This window comes from Rhinolophus sinicus, chromosome 8 (genome assembly GCF_057876585.1).
Source record: "Rhinolophus sinicus isolate RSI-liver-muscle chromosome 8, RSI-T2T, whole genome shotgun sequence".
Lineage (NCBI taxonomy): Eukaryota > Metazoa > Chordata > Mammalia > Chiroptera > Rhinolophidae > Rhinolophus > Rhinolophus sinicus.
Window position 1 is genome coordinate 42,222,173 of NC_142508.1, and position 19,866 is coordinate 42,242,038.

At 48.2% G+C, this 19,866-nt stretch overlaps 2 protein-coding genes across 4 annotated transcripts in view; one reads left to right on the forward strand and one right to left on the reverse strand.

Annotated features, from left to right (window-relative positions):
- The window catches only part of CD177 (CD177 molecule), a 99,323-nt gene that overhangs the window by 65,191 nt on the left and 14,266 nt on the right, over window positions 1–19,866 (reverse strand). The gene's annotated exons all lie outside the window — the stretch shown is intronic.
- Window positions 3,738–19,065, forward strand: LOC141567440 (cell adhesion molecule CEACAM8-like). 3 transcript variants are annotated; one of them, XM_088800141.1, is made up of 7 exons: window positions 3,738–3,928; window positions 4,812–5,171; window positions 8,820–9,098; window positions 9,507–9,761; window positions 12,954–13,077; window positions 15,073–15,099; window positions 16,194–19,065. In XM_088800141.1, exons 1-7 carry the CDS (start codon window positions 3,802–3,804, stop codon window positions 16,219–16,221), a joined length of 1,200 nt encoding a protein of 399 aa, XP_088656267.1. In that variant the 5' UTR covers window positions 3,738–3,801; the 3' UTR covers window positions 16,222–19,065. The 3 variants fall into 3 exon arrangements, with proteins under 3 accessions (XP_088656267.1, XP_088656268.1, XP_074170330.2); XM_074314229.2 differs by lacking the exons at window positions 15,073–15,099; window positions 16,194–19,065 and having other exon boundaries at window positions 3,850–3,928; window positions 12,954–15,060; XM_088800142.1 differs by lacking the exons at window positions 9,507–9,761; window positions 15,073–15,099; window positions 16,194–19,065 and having other exon boundaries at window positions 12,954–15,060.

Here is a 19,866-nt window from a genome sequence, read left to right on the forward strand (position 1 = left end):
AAAGGGCTGGGCGCTCCTCACACGGCCCCTGGAACCAAGGCACCGTGGTCAGCTCCCAGCTTTCTCCCCTTTGCAAATGCAGGTAGAGACACAGAAAACAGAGAATGGGGCCCGCTGGTGTCCACACAAATAGGAGCAACGAAGGAGCAACCATGGGCAGTGCCACTTCTTCTCGGCCCCTCCCCCAGTGTCCTGAGTCCTCCTGGCCTCTTCAGCACAGGCTCTGGAGGAAAGACACCCACAAGGCACATCAACTCTTCAGAAAAGCTACCATCTTGTTTCGTCTCACCTGCCCTCATGTCCTCCCTCTCACTGGCTCCTTGTCATTCCACGTCCGCATATAGTGTCCCCTCATAACTCTTGGTCCATCAAGACTTGCTCTTGCCTCCCTGTATCTGCCCGTACGGTACCCTCCTGGGATGCCCTCACCTCCTTTCTCTGTGAACCTGCTCCTTCCCCTTCTTTACAGCCAACCTCATTGGCCATCGTGCCACAAGGTCATCCCAACCTCCACAGGCGGACACAATGGACCCCCTCTAACTCCCTCCTCTGACTCTTCTTTGTGCTCTGACATGCTTAGGAGCAATGACCTATGTGTCCTATGGATCCCGGAGTTCCCGAGAGACAGGCAGGACGAGGCTAGCTGTGATTCTCAACGGGCCCCATCGCTCCTACACACGGTCCTGGCACAGGGGGAAATGGTTGTAAGTGTTCAGGGAATGAATAAAGGAAGGGAAGATGGATTAATGGTGGACACGGCTTCTTCTCCCATGTAATTACTATGAAAGTGCTAAGGGCGTGAAGAAATGGACATCCACACACACTCCCCATGGTGTACTGGTGCAAATTTTGTACCAGGTAATGTGCAGGCTTCTCTCCTAAGTGCTGTGTTTGTTTTAAAATAAAATTCACCATGTTTAGCCATTTTAAAGTGTGGGGCCAAGGGATGTGGCCAGTCTGGTCCTCCCAGCGTTCTTCCTGCTGTGGGTAGACGGGGTGGCTGGAGTCCTGCACGAACCCTGGGACATGAAGAGGTGTGTTGTACTGTGTGTCCCAGAATCAGAGTTTCTTCCTGAACACCAGGCCCTGGGAGTGAGAGGGGATTGACTTGCCCTACTTTCCCCCTCTGATCCCCTGACACAGACCTTCGCTTCCTGACACACCCAGTTCCCTACTCCTCCATTTTCTCCCCCACAGACCCACAGCCCAGCTTTGCAGCCACAGATACCTCTCAACCCAGGGGGCAGACATGGTATAATTTACTAGAGACAAACACAAACTGATATACATTCCTGGAAAATTGAGCTTGGTGACATCACATTAAGGAAGGAGGTAGGAGTTCTTGGAGGAACAGAGACTGCGACTCACGGAGCTGACACATGTGGAGCCTTATGCTGTGTGACCCATGTATGTCTATGAACTGATGTTGAATAAACACAGAGAAGTGCATGGCGACTGCTGCATTTCCCTCTTTGACCACCAGAGGGAGGAAGAGCTACTCCGCAGCCTGGAGCCTCCCAGGGGGCTGCTGACCCCCCCTCAGCAGCGTCCACAGCCCACCAGGGTCCAGCCCTCACCAGCCTCACTCAGTTCACCGTCCTCCTCACTCTCCAGGCTTCCCACACTGGACTCTGTCAGCTCCTCCAGCAGCCAGGCATCTGCCCAGCAAAGGCCAGTCCTCTGTAGGTAGCTCCTCCCCACCACCCTCTGTCTTACAGGGCAAACATTCAGTCATACCCACTCACACTTTGGGTCCCAGACAAAAGGAACCTTTCGCAGGGTAGCTCTATTATATGGTACCACCTCACTAAGTACTTCCCTTCATATTCCCTCTCGATTGTCATTAATTAGTCACTTCTATAATGACATAGTGAATGCCTGGCTCCCTGCTCCAAGTACAGGGATCACATCAGGCCTGTTCTCTGCGGGATCCCCTGGCCAAGCCCAGGGCTGACATGGAGAAAGGCTCAAGGAGTGCTCGTAGTGACAGGAAGTTGATCAAGCAGAGACATCCACCCGGCCCACTGGACACTGGAAGAGCACCGTGTGTGAAGACCCACAAGCACTGGTGCCCTCAAAGATTCCCCCAGTGACCTGCATCCTTGGCCCCATGAAGTCGGGAGTACAGGTGTGCCAGGTGTGAGGGATGAGATCTGTCAGCAGCTAGGACACTGACCACACCCACCCTGTGAGTTGTGAGCAACTTCATTTCCCGATATGGGCTCTCCCGGCACCACCTGTCCTTCCATCCTGACACACTGTCCAAGATCCAAGATCCAAGGTGACAGCACAGTCACATGAGTCAGGATGAGTGTCCCCAATCCTGACCATTCTATTCATGAGCCTCTGAGAGCCTGGTCCTGTGGGGATTCCCATGCAGCTCCCCACTCCCTGCTCAGCACCACTCATAGGGAAAGGCAGGGTGGTGACCAAAGGAAAGTCAGCTGAGCAGAGGACGGAGGGCGCACCCAGAACAGTCAGGAAGCACGTGGACAAGCCTCCGGGGTACAGCTCAGCCAGTCAGACCCGCGGGGGCCAGAGTCTGGCTGAGACTCGCCCCTGGTGACCTGTGGCCCACAGACCCAACTGCCCAACCACCATGGGCCTCTGCTCCCAGTACACACAGAGATTCGCACTTCACACCCGCAGGAGTTACTATTCCCTCTGGGACACCCAGGTCCTGAGAGTCTGTCTGTGGAAGCTGTCGCCAGGCTAGAGCCCCATGTAGATAGATATTGGGTCCTCTCTATAGTCCTTACCCAGCTTGACCCTTTCTCACCCCCAGAGTCATCTCTGTGACCTTCCTGCTGGGAGGAAATCCAAACTTCCCAGAGTATTTGAGAACACAGGGAAACCCCGGTGCCCAGCTGGGTTTCTGTGCCACAAATGGAAATAATCCCCCAGGGTTTGGGGACCCTTGGGGCTCTGTGGGGTGCAGACAGACACAAGACCAGGACAGAGCAGAGGCCAACACTGGGGTGGGTGAGTCGTCCTCTAAGGGGACACGGGTCCCCATCAGCCATGCCATTGAAAGTGCACGTCAGGCCTGCACAATCAGTATCCCCGGAAAGCCTGAGAGATGCAGAGTCTCTGGTCCACCGCACACGTGAGTCAGAATCTGCATTTGAACAGAATCTGCAGACCTTCCCTCTGCACAGGTCAGGGGGAGGGGTGGCCCCACTCCCACATCACAGGGTCACAGCCTGGCCAGGAATCCACATTAGCCGGGTAGCTGCTGAAATAGCATTTCTGAGGTGTCACCTGGGCATAGAATCTTTACGGAGTTCCACAGGTGATTCCAATGCAAAATGGGTGTGACATCCCTGTGACAAGAGTTCCTGATGTAGCCACGGAAGCTCCTGCTCTGAAGGGAAAAGCCAGAGGGATGAGAGAGGGCTACGTGGGAAGGTACTGAGTACCTGACAGTGGGGCTGTGGGGAATGAGCCAGACATGGGCACCTCAGGCTCGTGCGTGTCCAAACAGGGTGTTTGTGTGCGTGTGTGCGCGCGCGTGTGTGCTGTGTGCCTGTGTGCGCGTGAGCGTGTGCGTGCGTGTGTGCATGTGTGTGCGCCTGTGTGCGCGCGCAGAGGCCTCAGCAATTCCCAGGCAACAGAAATGTAGACAGAAGGTAAACGGAGGAGTGGACAAGGGAGGCAGAAATGAGAGGAGGGCTAGGGAGGGTCCTGGGCACAGACTCCGCCCCCCAGCCCACGTGACTGGGGAAGCACTCCTGCCCCCGAGGAGGCTCAGCGCACCTGGAGGAGGGACATCAGATGTAAGGCGTCTGGACAGCGGTGCCTATGAGTGTTTCTGGAGCCCAAGTTCTTCTCGCAGACAGAGGGATCGAGCAGGCAGCAGACACCATGGAGCCCCCCTCAGCCCCTGCCCGCAGAGGGCGCGTCCCCTGGCAGGGTCTCCTCTTGGCCGGTGAGAGGGGACGATTCTCTAGGGGAAGACAGGAGGATGGGAGACAGAGAAGAACTGGGGTCTCCTGGGTAGGACAGGGCTCTCAGAGGGGAGAGAGCGCTTCTGTTTGAACTTGAGGGGAGAACACTGGAGCAGAGTAGGATGTTGGGGGGGGGGGGTCAGTAACAGGAAAATGCCATGATCTGGTGAGGGGCAGGAAAACCTCAATTACAGCATTACAAGTAATCTCTGAGCAATAATTTCTAAAAACATGATAATAATAACAATTTATGTCAGAGTGACACCAGAAAAAGCTTAACCAGGAAATATAAATATTGTCCTTACCACCAACCTCAGAAATGGGCAAATACACAGCAGGAGGAGGAGGGCCCTGGGAACACCCATTCATTCAGCCAGGGGTATTTGCAGCCTGTTCCAGGCACTGAGGGTACAAGACCAGACAAGCCCCTGCCTGCATGGAGCTCACATTCCATGGGGAGGAGACAGACAGGAAAGATCTAGATGTGATGTCAGGTACCCACAATGCCACGAAGGGAACAGAGCAGGGAAAGGTCAGAAAGTGAAGATGGAAGGACATTGGAGGAGGTGGTCAGGGCAAGTGTCTCCCCAGGACGCCCCTGAGTGTCAGCAGGGGTCTGAGGGCAGTGAGGGGGTGAGCCGGGCAGACACCTGGGGAAGAGTATTTCAAACAGAGGAAATAACAGGTTCAGAGGTGCTGGAGTAGTGGTGGCCATGCTGCTGACCTTGACCATGGGACACACACACACACACACACACACACCACAGGCTGAGAGATGAAGAGACCTGCTCAGGACCCAGGGCCTCATCTTTCCATCCCAATATATACATCCAAATATTGATCAACTTCTCCCTTTCCTCCTAGTCTCACTCTTAACCTTGTGGAGCCCGCCCACCACAGCCCAACTCGCTCTTGAATTGATGCCGTCCAATGCTGCTGAATGGGAGGATGTGCTTTTCCTTGTCCACAATCTGCCTGAGGATCTTATAGGCTATGCCTGGTTCAAAGGGGGAAGAGTGGACAGCAAACGTCAAATTGCATCCTATAGGATAGACACTCGAGTAAATAATCCTGGACCAGCATACAGTGGACGAGAGATAATATACCCCAATGGATCCCTGCTGTTCCAGAAAGTCACCCTGGAGGACACAGGATACTACACCCTACAAGCCATAAAGACACATTTTCACAATGAAGAAGTAACTGGACAGCTCCGTGTATACCGTGAGTGATTCCTCTCCGACCTCTGGGTGTCGGGTGGGGTGAATTCTACTTCACACACACAGACTGACAGCCTGGACTCTGCCCCCAACCACTGCATTACGTCCCACATTGGAGCTTCAGTATTTAGTGCAGGACACACATAGTGGAGACAAACTTCACAAGATTAGAGTTCCCTTCCCAGATTCCAGGCCCTGCAGATTTACCCCAGAAAGAAGGACCAGTCTGATGGGAGCAACTCAGCAGAGGGAGACCAGTCTCAGTGCAGCCCCTGGGCCCCTCCGGTGACCATGACCCCGAGAAAGACCCTGCAGAGCTTGTCAGGTCCTGGACTGAGTGGCCCCCTGCAATCCTCCTGGAGAAGCTCAGCCCAGGCAGCCCCTCCCCTGTCCCCTGTCCCCTGTCCCAGGGCTGCTGACGCCAGGGACGCTGGGGATCGTGTGCCACGTTGGGTTTGGTCTCCTGGGCGGAGCTGAGCGGGAGCAATGATTTCCCAGGTGCCTGAGCCCCCAGGCTCCAGAGCTGGTCACCAGCCAGGGCTCAGCCTCAGGAGCCACATCTGGGCAGGGGCAGGGCCTGGTCCTTCACCCGAGACTGTGTGGAGAGCAGAGACAGACAAGGTCGTCGGCCATTAGCCGACACCCTGGGGGACTTCGGAGACCCCAGAGCAAGGTCAGCGTCCCCAGGGAGGGACAGCGGAGAGGAGATGCTCCTGGCAGCTCCTCGTCCATCAGGTACCACACCAGGGGATTCTCTTTAGAGTGGGTCATAACAGATGCCTCTTATTTGGGCAGCTCCCCTATCCCAAGACATAGGTCAGGACTGTGAATATTTTAAGTTTAATTCACTGACAACCTGGCAGCCAAATCTTTATCTTATTTCATTGAGGGGGAACTGAGGCACAAGGAGATGCAGTCACGAATCAGGGTCACACAGACAACGAGAAGCAGATCAGACTCATGTGAAGTCTGTCTGCAGTCACAGCCCTGTCCTCTCCTCCACCCGGGACCTATTATGCAAATATAGACCCTGAAACCAGCTGTTGGTTCAGGTCCTTTCTTCTTAGGCGTCCCCAGTTCAGAGGGAGACATTCTGGTCTGGGGAGTGAAAGCAAATGGAAAATTAATCTGGTTTTACTCTAGAACCAAATCACCTGCAGTAACCACCACGGTCAGTGCTGGGACGCCCAGGCCTCCCCCTCAGGTGGCCGAGGCCCCGCTCCCTGCACTGGCCTTGAAAGCAGTTGTTTCCTGATGTGTTGGTGTCACTCCCACTGGAGTATAAAGGAAAGGACTTTGCTTCTCACTCCCCACTTCACTCCTGCAACAAGCTCAGGGACCAACATGTAACAAACATTCAATTGCTTTTGATGCAGGAGGAAGGAATTATGATGAATCAATGAATGAATGAATGAATGAATGAATGAATGGATGAATGAGTGAGTGATTCATAATCTCTACAGATTCTGGAACCTGGATGCAGAGTCCTAGGAGGTTTTGGCCACATCTGTTCCCTGTCCCTCCAGGGGCTGGGACCCACGTTCCGCCCCTCTGACCACCTGTCCCCAAAGCCCCTGCAGGAGCCAAGTCTCATGGTGACGGTGGGGCTGCTTGCCGCGGGAGGATTTTCCTTCTCTGGACCAGCCATGGGCTCCTGGTCCCTGGGGACTCTGAAGTCACCTGTGTTCCCCACTGTTCTGGCTCTCTGCTCCTTCCCTGTCCCTCGCCTGCCTCCTCCTTCATTCTAGCCACGCTGCCCTGCTCTGCTCTGCTTCCTCCACTCGAAGCCTCCCAGGATTCTCCCACTAGCACCTGTGGCCAGGCCCACCCTCCTGGGCAATAGGAAAGGACACAGAAATGAGTCGGAGCAGCAGCCCCTGGCTCCATCATGAGCCAGTTTCCCCGGTCACCAGAGTACGAGCTTCCGCTGTGTCCCCGTCCAGGGCTCCTTCCCTCCCTGATGCCAACAAGAGGAACACGCCACAGGACAGGGACTGTGACCCCTTGATCTGCTGTCTACATGACTCTACCAGGGAGTCAAAGGCAGAGCACAGGTCTGTCCCCAAAAGCTCTCGGGCTCACTTCACCCAACTCGTGACACATCCTCCTCCTGGTGTGAGGCTCCCGTTCCTCCCAGTGGTTCCCGAGACCTTCCCAAGGTGGGGCCTGTGCCATCTGATGGCGTATTGCCTATTTCACACACGTGTCCTTGTGCTGACGCCTTTACCACAGGGTGGGATCCTCGCAGACAGTGAGATCCACAGGCCACTGTCCCTTCTCTTAGATGCTGTCCAGTTTGATGAATTGGCTCAAGATCTAGCTGTTTCCTGAGTTAGAGAGAAAGGGAAGAACGCGTGCCACGTGCCCGTGTGGGGGCTCCTCCCCATTCACCTGATCGTCCATAGAAATTGGTGACAGGGACCTTCTTCCTAAATTTGCTAACATAACGCATATTATTTCTACTAATTTGGGCTTATTCATCCCTTTGTACAACAGAGAAACCTAGATTTCCCTTCTGATCACTTCCGTCTCTTAACAGGACTCACATTCTCTCTCTCCCCTGGGAGGCACTGATTTCAAACCCACTGTAGCATCTTCCTTTCACCACAATGTGACCTGGTTGGACTGCAGAACTGGTCTACGAACTTCAGTGCTAGACAGAGATTCCTCTAGAAACTGGTCTTAGATCTTTGGGGCATTGATAATGATTTTCACATACTTTTACAATTTAACTTCTCAAATTTCTATCTCATAACTGTCTGCAAATGGTCCACGAGGGTCCGATTTTTCAATAAGTCCATGCTCCCCCACTTTCCACAAGTCACCCCTTCTGTATTTGCTATTGTCTAGGAGGATTTCAGGGAGAATCGACATGGTCCCCACTGCCCTCAGCAGTGGGAGAAGAGACATCAAAGACCAAGGACAGAGAGCATGGTCCTGCCAAAGCCAGCTAGCTCCCGCCGTCCCCTCACTCTTTTCTAAATTATTCCTGGACTCTGCTCTATCCTTTACGGGGTCACTGTTTCTTGTCAGTCACCACTGAACACCCCACCTCATGGCCCTGTAGCCTAAGTACTGAACTGACTGCCGACCTGCTTCTGGGCTCCCCGTGTATTATTTCTGCTCAAACACCCAGTTCCAGGCCATAATTACTGCCCAGTCTTGCCGGGGTTTAAGGACTATGGGATGGCCCATCATTACTCACCTCTACGACAACCTTGGAAAGTGAGGCTTCCATGAAAACACATCTCGACCAGCAGTGCAGGTCTGTGTAGCTCAAAGGTGCTCAGCACTTGCACATTCGAGGTGAGCACCTCAAGGTTGGCCAGGCAGTCAGCTGGTCAGTGAAGAACCCAGAGAAGTGCAGTGTGTAGGGTTTCTGACTCTAGGTCCTGTGTCTTTCCATAACCAAAACCTGCTAATTTATTGACACTTGAGAAAGTCTGTGCTTCCTCCCAGATGTAGAGCTGGCAGCCTTATGTTCTCTGAACACTCAGAGCCTCATGCATTTGTCTTGTGATACACAGACCTGCCTTATTCTTTGAAGGACTCAGGTTGGCTGAGAGGTGAGAGGTGCCAACTCTGATTGAAAATGCCTTCAGAGGAGTCAAAGGTGCCACACAGGGCAACGTTCTCTCTGTTATCTGCACAGCGGAGTTACCCGAACCAAACGTCACAAGCAACAACTCGGACCCCGTGGAGCACAAGGACCCTGTAGTGTTCACGTGTGAACCTGAGATTCAGGACGTCACCTACCTGTGGTTGATCAACAGTCAGAGCGTCCAGAACAGTACCAGGCTGGAGCTGTCCAAGGACAATAGGACCCTCACGTTACTCCGTGTCACAAGGAATGACACAGGACCCTATGAGTGTGACATCCGGAACCCAGTGAGTGCCAGCCTCAGTGACCCATTCTACCTGAATGTTCTCTGTGAGTAACTTCTGTTCCTACCTGGCCCAGGCTGCCCACCCTAATCCACACTGCGAGAGGCCAGGCTACATCCGTAACCCTCTCAGGTCCAAGTACATGGACCCTCACCCTGGACACCCATACTAGCCATCACTCCCTCGCCCAGGCAAATCTGGGCATGCCCAGCTTTGAGCTGAGACTAAGAGGGGACGGGCTGCTCCTGTCTCGAAAGGTTCGGGGTCAATAACCTCTCAGGGGGAAACTGGTCAATGTCTCAGACTCACGCTCAGTGAACGCAGGGAGTTATGGTTGGGACTTTTTGAAAACTAGGTTGATCCAGCTCAGAAGGACAGTATGGCCTTTATACAGACAAGGAGTGTCCCCTTTCCTCTGGTTACATCACAGGTGGCTTTGTTCTGTTTGCTCCAGATGGCCCGGAGGCCCCCACCATTTCCCCCTCAGACACCCATTACCGTTCCGGGGCAAACCTCAGCCTCTCCTGCCACGCAGCCTCTAACCCAGCCGCACAGTATTCTTGGCTTATCAATGGGAGGCCCAAGCAATCCACACAGGAGGTCACTATCCCCAACATCACTCCGAATGATAGTGGATCCTATACCTGCTTTGTCCATAACTCTGTCACTCGCCTCAATGGGACCGCAGTCAGAACTATCACAGTCTCTGGTAAGTTACTCCCTGGACCACCAGCACTAAGCTCTGGGGTGGAAGTCTCTGATTTTCAGAAAAGAGCCTAGAGGTTCTCTGCCATCCCGCAGCCATGGATACAAGCAAATCACAAATTCTGCCCCTGAGCCCTCCTATTACATCTCTGTAGACTCTCTCTTCTCCTCGCTCTTCTGATTTCTCATGGTAGAGTGTGGGTCCAGCCTCACAGTGTAGAAAGGGGTTCTCTCAGCCCCAGAAAGCCCCATGGGGTCAAGGGGGTTTCACAGAAGGGCAAAAACAAAGGTGCTCAAGGGCAAGTTGCTGCTTCTGTCACTAACACATTCCTCCTGTCACTTCTTTATTTTCTGTTACCTACTCCATGTGCTAAAATGAACATACAGGGCTCTGAATCAAGCTCACCTCTTTCCCCCAAACAAAAGGACAAAACTACATATAAGGACAGATGAGCAGGACAGACTCCTGCTCTCTGCTCTGCTGCAGGTTCACCTGGTGACTGACTCTGCTCTGATGCCATCTGTGCTAGAACAGAGGCCCGTAGAGGAGTTGCATGGGCAGCATGTCCTCAGTCTGGCCAAATTGTGCTAGTCTTTTATTTCTTTTACCAATGTTTTGTAATTTTTCAGTATTCGATCTTTCACCTCGGTTAATTCCTAACTATAGTGGTACCTCGGTTTTCAAATGTCTCTGTTGATCAACATTTCTGTTTACGAATGCCATAAATTTTTTGGATGTATAGTATCATTGGATAGTAAAATTCATGCTAAGTTTGCAGTTTTAGGGGTTGATTTTAAAGGTCTGGGACGGATTAATCCATTTTGCATTACTTTCTATGGGGAAACCATGCCTCGGTTTTCGAACGTTTCAGAACTCGAACGGTCTTCCAGAATGGATTACATTCGAAAACCGAGGTACCACTGTATTTTATATTTTTTGATGCTGTTATAAGTGGAATTTTTAATTAATTTATTTTTCAGATTGTTCATTGTTAGTGTGTAGAAATACAACAGATTTTTGCATGTTGATTTAGTATCCTGTAACCTTGTTGAATTTGTTGAATTTGTTTATTAGTTCCAATAGTTTGTGTGTGTGTGTGTGTATTTGTGTGTGAGATCTTTAGTGTTTTCTACATGTGAGGTCATGTCATCCATAAACAAAGATCATTTTACTTCTTTCCAATTTGGATGCCTTTTGTTTCTTTTTCTTGCCTAATTGCTCTGGCAAGTACTTCTAATACTAGTTTGAATAGAACTGGCAAAAGCAGGCATTCTTGTCTTGTTCCTGAACTTAGAGGGAAAACTTTCAGACTTTCACCATTGAGAGTGATGTTAGCTGTGGGCTTTTCATATGTGGTCTTTGTTGTGTTGAGATCTATTCCAGTTGAGTGTTTTTATCATGAAATTTTTATCATGTTGAATTTTATTGAATTGCTTTCATTGATTCATTTTCCTTACTAGTTATAGGGTTATTCATATTTTCTACTTCTTTGTGATTCCATCTTGGTAAGTTTTGTGTTTCTAGGAATTTGTTAATTTCATCTAAGTTATCCGATTTGTCAGCATACAATTATTCATGGTACTCTTAAAATTCTTAATATTTGTGTAGAATTGATAGCAATTTCCTTACTTTCATTTCTGATTTTAGTCATTTGAATCTTCGCTCTTTTTTTCTTAGTAAATCTAGTTAAAGGGCTGTCAATTTTGTTATTCTTTTTTGAAGAACCAACTTTTGGTTTCACTGATTTTTCTCTATTGTTTTTCTATTCTCTATTTTATTTATTTATATTCTAATCTTTATTATTTTCTTCCTTCTGCTAGCTTTGGGTTGAATTTGTTCTTTTTTTCTAGTTCTTTACATTGTAAAGTTAGGTTGTTGGTTTGAGGTCTTCATTTTATGTAAGCATTCACAGTGACAAAATTCTTGCACGAGAGTCTTAATTTCTCTGAGCCTCATATTCCTGAACTGAAAATTACAATAAGTGTGCCTGCTTCCTGGTATTGTTTTACAGATTTAATGCAATAATCAATTAAACACTTAGCAAAATGCACACGCAGAGGAAATGTTCCGTGACTGTTAGCTGCTGTTATCACTACTATATCATTAGCCTCTATGAAGTCAGGTAGTCCTAGAGTCAAATCTCAGATCCACCTCTTACTAGCCATATGACTTTGGGTAAAATTTTCACCACTCTGAGCCTCAGTTTTTTCATCAGTAAAGTGGAAATAATGTCTATCTGACAGTGTTTAGCACAGACACTGGCACATAGTAAGTATTCCATAACAGTAATAATGATATTAACATTAATATTAGTTATCAACATTGATAGGTGGGGGCAGTGGAAATAAAAAAAGAAAAAAACAAATGCAAAATGTATAAGGGGTGCATTACACACATAAATCATTGGGACGTGGTTACTGACCAAACATGGGAAAGGCAAAATAGGAGTTGAGTGCAAAGTTCCAAGCCTGGTTTGTTACTTTTCATCCCCTGAGATGCAGCCAAGATGGGATTAGACAGACAAGCTATTTATTGGGAAACATGCCTGTGAAGGAAAGTGGGATGGGAGTGGGAGACGCCTGGGAGATTCCTCAGCCCACAGTGCGGATCTGATTCCTGTGAAGGAGAAAGAGAAGGAAGTTTCAGGGTGCAGTGCAGTTCTAAGAGAGGATCCACAGGGGTGATGGGGGGCGGGGGGTCTTTGAGGTAACTTCACCCATCAGAGGGAAAGCATTTCTCACAGAACTGGGCTTATTTCATATCCCTGCTGGGAGCCTTAGGTAGCGTGGTCTCCATGCAAAGGAGGCAGTGAATTCAGAAAGCACCGCCTTCCGTCAATGAAGTCCCCCCACAACAGACCTGACAGGCACATATTCATGGCCGCAACCATGAAAAGTGGGAAGTAATACAAAAGTAGCAATCAGCCTTTCTCACATTTCCAAAGCTTCAAAAATATCTGAGTGCAGAAAGGCCAGGATGGAATTGAGGCAAGTCTGACCATCAACCTAGAAATACAGTGGCAAAAAATATTACAAGGATATAGTCACTAATCATCTCACAGCAGCCTTCCCACAGAAAACGTATTCCTTAGAGGAACAGGTAGAGACTGCTTCCAGCTGAGAGTTTTTTCCCAGGGCACCCGCACTGTAAAATCATGTCACCTTCATTCATTCTCCTCTTTTCTATCCTCGACAGATGAGTCAACACAAGGTCTTGGCCTCTCAGCTGGGGCTATTGCTGGCATCGTGATTGGAGTCCTGGCCGCGATAGCTCTGATAGCAGCCCTGGTGTACTTTCTGTATATCAGAAAGACTGGAGGGTATGGTGGCCTTTCTCTTGTCCTGCTTTCCCCAAGGCTAACCGCCACGCTTGGGAGAGGGAAGGAGACTCCCCTCTGTCTCTGGGCCTGCATCTGCTCCTCCTCCTTCCGAAACCCCTGCTTCTCGGCACTAATTCCTGTGGTCTCTCCTTCCCTGGGTTTCAAACTTCCTGTACCCCACTTTCTCTTGGCCTGGTTATTCCCATCCCCATCTGGTTTACCGTGGGCGGATCGAGTTCTATTCCTTAGTCCCCAGGCAGGGAAGTCATGGTCCAAGAAGGAAAACAAATGAAGATGACAGGAGGGGCAGGAGAAAGCGAGCTGTGTGCTCTGTCAACCATAGGAGGACGGGGGTGAGGGGAGAGGGATAGGACAGGGAGAGAACTTAAGAAAAAGCAGAAACCAAAGGCCTCTTGAGCAACAAATAGAGAAAAGGGAAGAAAAAAAAAACAAAAAAAACCACAGCATCTACCTACAAAAGGGAAAGGTGTCAGAGTACACATAGGCTCAGAAGCAGTTGGAAAAGAATGGACCTAAATGTGAACCTCAGGCAAGAGGAAAGGAGTGCACACTAGAAGGGATGGTGGGTACATTGAAGAAGAGGCCCTATGAGCAAAGGCAGTGCCAACCCTGGTGTGGGGACAGAGCCCCAGAAAGTAGTTTACAGGCTCTCGGCCTCACGTGGAGGGGTGCTGGCTCGGGTGGTGAATGGCCGTCGGCTGTGGCCGGTTAGTCGATTGGCCGCTGGTATAACTGCTGCGGCTACGAAGGATTGCCAAGGATTGCCGAGGAGCCGAGCAGAGCCTAAGAGAGCGGAAGAGGAGGGCCGAGGAGAGCGGAAGAGGAGAGCCGAGAGAGGAACGGAGGAGAGAGTGGAGGAGAGTCGTCGGTCAGTCGGTTGGCGGAAAAGTGGACGGCAGGTCGGCGTCCAGTGGGCCCAGCCTCCAGTGAGACCGTGGTGGTATGGCTCCCCTACCTATGGCTCCGTGGGTGTTCCTTTTCGGCCTCACCATATCCTGTGTTCTTGTGTGGGGAGCCGGAGCAGAGACCCCGCAGGCCGCCCCGCCTGAAAGATGGCGCGGCGAGAAGGCCTCCACGCGCGACAAATGGCGCAGCGAGCCGGGTCCCGCGCACGACACCTGTTATGACTGACTGAACACTGAGGAGCCCCAAGGAATTATCTGCTGACAGTGTCCTTCCTAAGTCAAGGAGCAAAGATACTATGCTTGGGAATAGCAGTCACAGCGTCTGATATTTATTTAGGGCAAGTGACCAATGTGATCTCACAGACCACAAACCCTCAGCCTCCAATCACAGTAAGTAAAGCCATCACCCAGTGAGCGTTGGTGTGTTCTACCACATGCCCTGCCCTAGCAGGGAATCCTGGATTCCCAAATACTCCCTACCTTCTGAATTTGTAGAGGGCATCTCCATTTCCCAACCTTACATTGGCATAAGTCCTCACATCCTTCTAGCCACAAAAGATCCCGCTGAGACACAGCCCCGGGAGAGACTCACTCGGCCTAGGCCACACAGGCCCAAGTAAGATGGACATGTTTCCCGGAGCCACCCCTCACCCTTCCTCCTTCCCTCCTGCCTCTTACGGATGTGGGCACTGTCCTTTGGTGAGACATTCCCTATCTTGTGGCGCTCTGGGTGCTGTGGGCCTCAGTGCCCCTCTTTGCCACTGCGGCCTGTTGCTGAGGAGCACATTTGGGCAAAAATCAAGGCCTTTGAACTGGGAAAAATCTTCAGAAGTGGACTGAGGCCTCCTCCTGCTCCCCCTCTGGTACTAACACCCTAGGTCTGGACCCCAGACTCTGAGGAAAGGTAATTCCTTAAGCAATCACGGGCTACCTCCCTACCCCATCTTCCCACCACCTGCCATCTGCTTCAGCTAGAAATGTGGACAGCTTAGGACCCCCACCCTCTAAGGCTGTAAGTCAGCTTTGCATTTTCATGGATTGGTAACTCTTCTTTCACTTCCCCAAACAGGGTCACTCTGACAACTCACCTAACAAGGTAAGCACAGCTAATTTCACTGGCTCATTTGCTCATGGAGCTATCTCTGTGTAGAGTGGATTACTCTTGAAGACACAAATGCGAGAGCCAGTTTGGGTCAGAGTTCCTCAATGCAGCAACAAACAAAGACATATTGGTTAGTTACTCGCTTGGGTCTACCTCATGCAAGACCTTGGACTCTGGAGTTATCGCCAACACTTGTTTGAGTCCTGGTTATGACTCTTAGTAGCTGTGTGACCTTGGGCAAGTAACTTAACCTCTTTGATCCTCAGCTTTGTCATCTGTAATTTGGGCATGCTGCCCACTTCAAAGAGATGTTGAATGAATTAAATGAGATAACAAATGCAAAGCACCAGCCCAATGCCCAACACCAGAAGGCACTGAGTCATTCTCCCTTCTCTCCCTTCAATCTGACCTTGCTCTTACTGTCAAAGGATAATGTCCATTCCAGTCGGTCTGAGGTCTTTGTTCATTTACTTTATAATAATTTTACCAAATTGCACTCATCTTAGCCTTTCAGTGGAGCACACACACACACACACACACACACACACACACACACAGACATCCTGAAAAGTACTTCAATCATAAGCATGTGACGACAATGTATAAATTTTCATGAGTTGAACATACCCACGTAAGCAGCATGGAAATCAAGAAACAAAACATGTCATCCCTCCGCAAAAACCCTCCAGTCCCTTCCCTCCAAAGAGTAACCACTATCCTGAATTCTAACGCACTGGGTTAGTTTTGCCTGTTTGTGCTCTTACATTGAAAATCATAGCATATCCTTATATGTGTCTAGTTTCTTTCATTCAAAATTGTTTTGTGAGATTTATCCATATTGTTGTATGCATTTGTCGTTGCTTTTTCTCATTGCTGTATCATCGTATTCCCTTGTATGAATGCCATAATCTGTCTCTTCTAACGATCAGTCAGAGGATGTCAGCAAGCAGAGCTAATGGGTAATAAAAGCCCATCTCCAAAGCCAGAAGTTTCAAAGTGGTGATAGGAGGTGACGCTGAATCACAGCGGACAAGCTGAGGGCCTGACCTATGACACTGATCTAACTGACTGCTGCTCATGCCTTTCAGATCGATGAAGTCACATAATCTACCCTGAACTTCAGTGTCCAGGAATCAAAGAAACCAATTTCAGCTTCCCCATCCCCCAAAACCACAGAAACAGTGAATTCTGAAGTAAAAAAAGAAAGAAGTAATGCAAACTGCCCTGATCACTGCACTGGCTGAATTATTCCAAGCTTCTCATCTCCATCGCTAGGAGATCTCTTTACCCTCAGGAAAAAGGAGAAGCCTTTTCCCCCACTTTACACCCTCATGAGGCACCTGTAGGCTGCCTGGCCAGCCCCTCCCTTCAGTGTCAACAGTGAAAAGGTACCCAGGGGAGTCTGAAGGAAGCCCAGCCTTCCTTGTCATTGAAATGTGGCTGGTTAATATGTACCAGAAACCACAAAGTCTAGAGATGCTTTGAAAAGCAAACTTCTGGCACAATTATTAAAAAAAAAAAATGAGAACAGGCACAATAAGCAATATTAGGAGTAAAAAAGGAAACAATGACAGACAGCAGAAAGTAGAGGGCTATTACGAGCATCTCTATTGCAAATATTTGAAAAATTAGATAAAAGGAATGAATACGTAGAAAGATAAAATGAAACCAGAACTGAGGCAAGAAGGAAGAAAGGCATGAGTGGGCCTCTTAACCAATACAGAAACTGAGTTAGTATTTTTGATCCTTCCAATAAAGGTTACATAAAATCTAGATAATCTGACAATTTGACAGCGAGTTTTCCAAACAAGCAAGGAACAATTCATTCTAATCTTACACATACTCTTACCAAAATAGAAAAGAGATCACTTCCCCAACTCTTGTGAGGCTAGTATAATCTTGAGCCCCCTAAACCAGAATAAGCACAGGAAGGAAAACAACAGGCTTACATCAGCATATACAAACATCCTACAGGATATATGTATATGTAACCACACTCCAGCAATGAATGAAAAAGATACTGTGCATGAAATATGGGTTTATTCCAGGAATACAGTGAGCTTAACAGTAGAAAATCAGTGTAATTTACACTATTAATGGTGTAAAGGAGGAAAATCATATACATTTTTCAAAAGACAGTTAAAAAAAAAAACTCCACCTAAAATTCAGCCTCAATTTATGTTAAACACTCAGTAAACCAGAAATAAAGGGCGCTTCATTAATCTGATAGACTATCATAAGGAGACTCGATGACATTGCTTTATGATAGCAAATGTACTTTTAAAGATAATGTTTGTAATAGCAATCTAGGAATAAACAAAGATCTTTATGTGCAAGGCTTTTATATAGAAAAACATGAAACTTGACTTAAACACATTCACCAATAACTAACAGATGATAAGTAACAAAACAGATGATGAAAATATCCATTCTTCCCAAATTATCAATAGAATTTATGACCCCCTGATCAAATCCTAGATTTTTCTTTTAACTTGACAAACTAATTCTCAAATTAAATAGTGTAACAAAGGGCCCTGAAGAAGAGTCACAAGGTGTCAACTGCCCTGCCAGACGGGAGGGGCATTGGGAGTCCGGGTGAAAGGGGGGAAGGGATTAAGAAGTACAAATTGGTTGTTACAAAGTGGTCATGGGGATGTAGGTGTAGCATAAGGAATATAGTCAATAATATTGTAATAACTATGTATGATGTTGGATGGGTATTAGGTTTATTGGGGTGATAGATGGGAGGGAGTTGGGGGCAGGTGAAAAAATTGAAGGGATTAAGAAATACAAATTAGTAGTTACAAAATAGTCGTGGGGATGTAAAGTAAAGCATAGGCAATATAGTCAATATTGTGGTAATAACTATGTGTAGTGACAGGTGGGTACTAACTAATCAGGGGGATTACTTTTTAAATTATAAATGTCTAATCACTATGCTGTACACCTGAAATTAATATAAAATAATACTGAATGTCTGTAACTGAAAAATTTTTAAAAGGGGGCAAAGGTGAAGGGGGGTAACGTTCAAATTTCCAGGTATAACACAAGTCATGGGGATGTAATATACAGCAGAGGGAATGCACTCAATATTTTATAGCATGTCATGGTGTAAGATGGTTGCTGGATTTATCATGGTGATCACTTCTTTCAGTATATACATGTTGAATAACTATGGTGTATACTTGAAACTAATATAATATTGTATGTTAGCTATATTTTAATTAAAATCTTTTTAAAAAACATATTATTATGGCACTATTTCAGACAGCGTACTGCTGGGACACTGGGGAACTGTACAAAATCGAGAACTACTCCCACACACACAGAAACTTTATAACAGAGGCGGCATTACAGTTAAGTAGAGGAAGGAAACAATTTTCAAAAATGATTCTGGAAAAATGGGTCACACACATAAGCCCTTGGGAAAGTATTTTAAATTAGGTAGGAAAAGCGCTAATGTAAAGGCAAAAGAGGTAAATTCTACTGTATTAAAATTAACATCTATTTATGAAAGGACACTATGAAGACAGTAAAAAGATAAGCCACTAACTGGGAAAGCGTTGTGCAGCACACACAGCTGACAAAGAATCGATTCCAGAATATATAAAGGACTCCTACATAGTGACAAGGGAAGACCACCCAGCAGAAAGCTGATGTCACAGCCCAGGAATGTGTGTGTGTGTGTAACAACAGACATGTAGAAACAGGAATGTGCATAGTGGCAGAGTTTGTGCAGCACAAAAACAAAATCAAACGCCATCCAAAATGTTCACCAATAACCGATTTGAGAGAAATAAAATGTGGTCAGTTAACACAGAGGGAGACGCTATAGCAACAAAAATGCAAAAGCCACAGCCAGCCATGCAAGTCTACGCGAGTGGGTTTGGGGAACGTAATTTTGACTGAACAAAGCAAGTAGAAGAAAATTCAGTGTAATTTCATTTTTATGAACTTCTAAAACACTCAAAATATATGGCTCAAGGATACAGTGTGTGGTTGGAAACTAGTGCAGATAGCGTTGGAGGCTATTTTGCATACTGCTGCTGGGGTGGGGGGGCTGGGAGTGGGTTGGGTTGGAGCACACAGGGCCTGTGGGGAACTGTTTTCTTCTTCCTTAAGCCGGGTGAAGACACATGGTGGGTTTTTAAAAAATGGTTGCTCTCCATGCCCTGCGCAGATGTTATAAATAATTCTTTTGACTACATTCAATATGATATGTGAAAACAAAAGAAAAGTTTTAAGTTTTTTGTGCCCTATTCAAGAGGTAAAAAAAAGCCCCAGCGTAGACAGACAAGCTCAGTGCAGACCTTTACCAAAAGCCCTTGATGATCAACCAAGTTCTTAATAACATGGACTTTACAACCGGAATCATAAGACATTTGAGAACAATCTGTAACGAAAGAAAAGGGGGCGATGAAGAACAGCCAGGTGACCAAGGTGCACACACTGTGAGGACAGGGCATGCAGGCAGGATGTGGAGCAAATGGACCGGCGACTGGGGGGAAACTCACAAGTTTGGAAAGACACGTAAACATCCTTAGACTTTTTCGGGATTCAGGAAGATTGCTGAATGAAAAGATGCAGTCAGAACAAGGAAGAGTTCCCAGAGACCAAAAGAGTTCAGTGTAATTGCTGAAAGATCGACCGAAAGAACTGGGACAGGAACAAAACAGAAATTGGCTGGGCCCTGGGCCCAGAGGACGCCGGGAGCTGCTTAGGCTACTGTGCCAGCTTCATCTTTGGCAGTTGGTCCCTCGC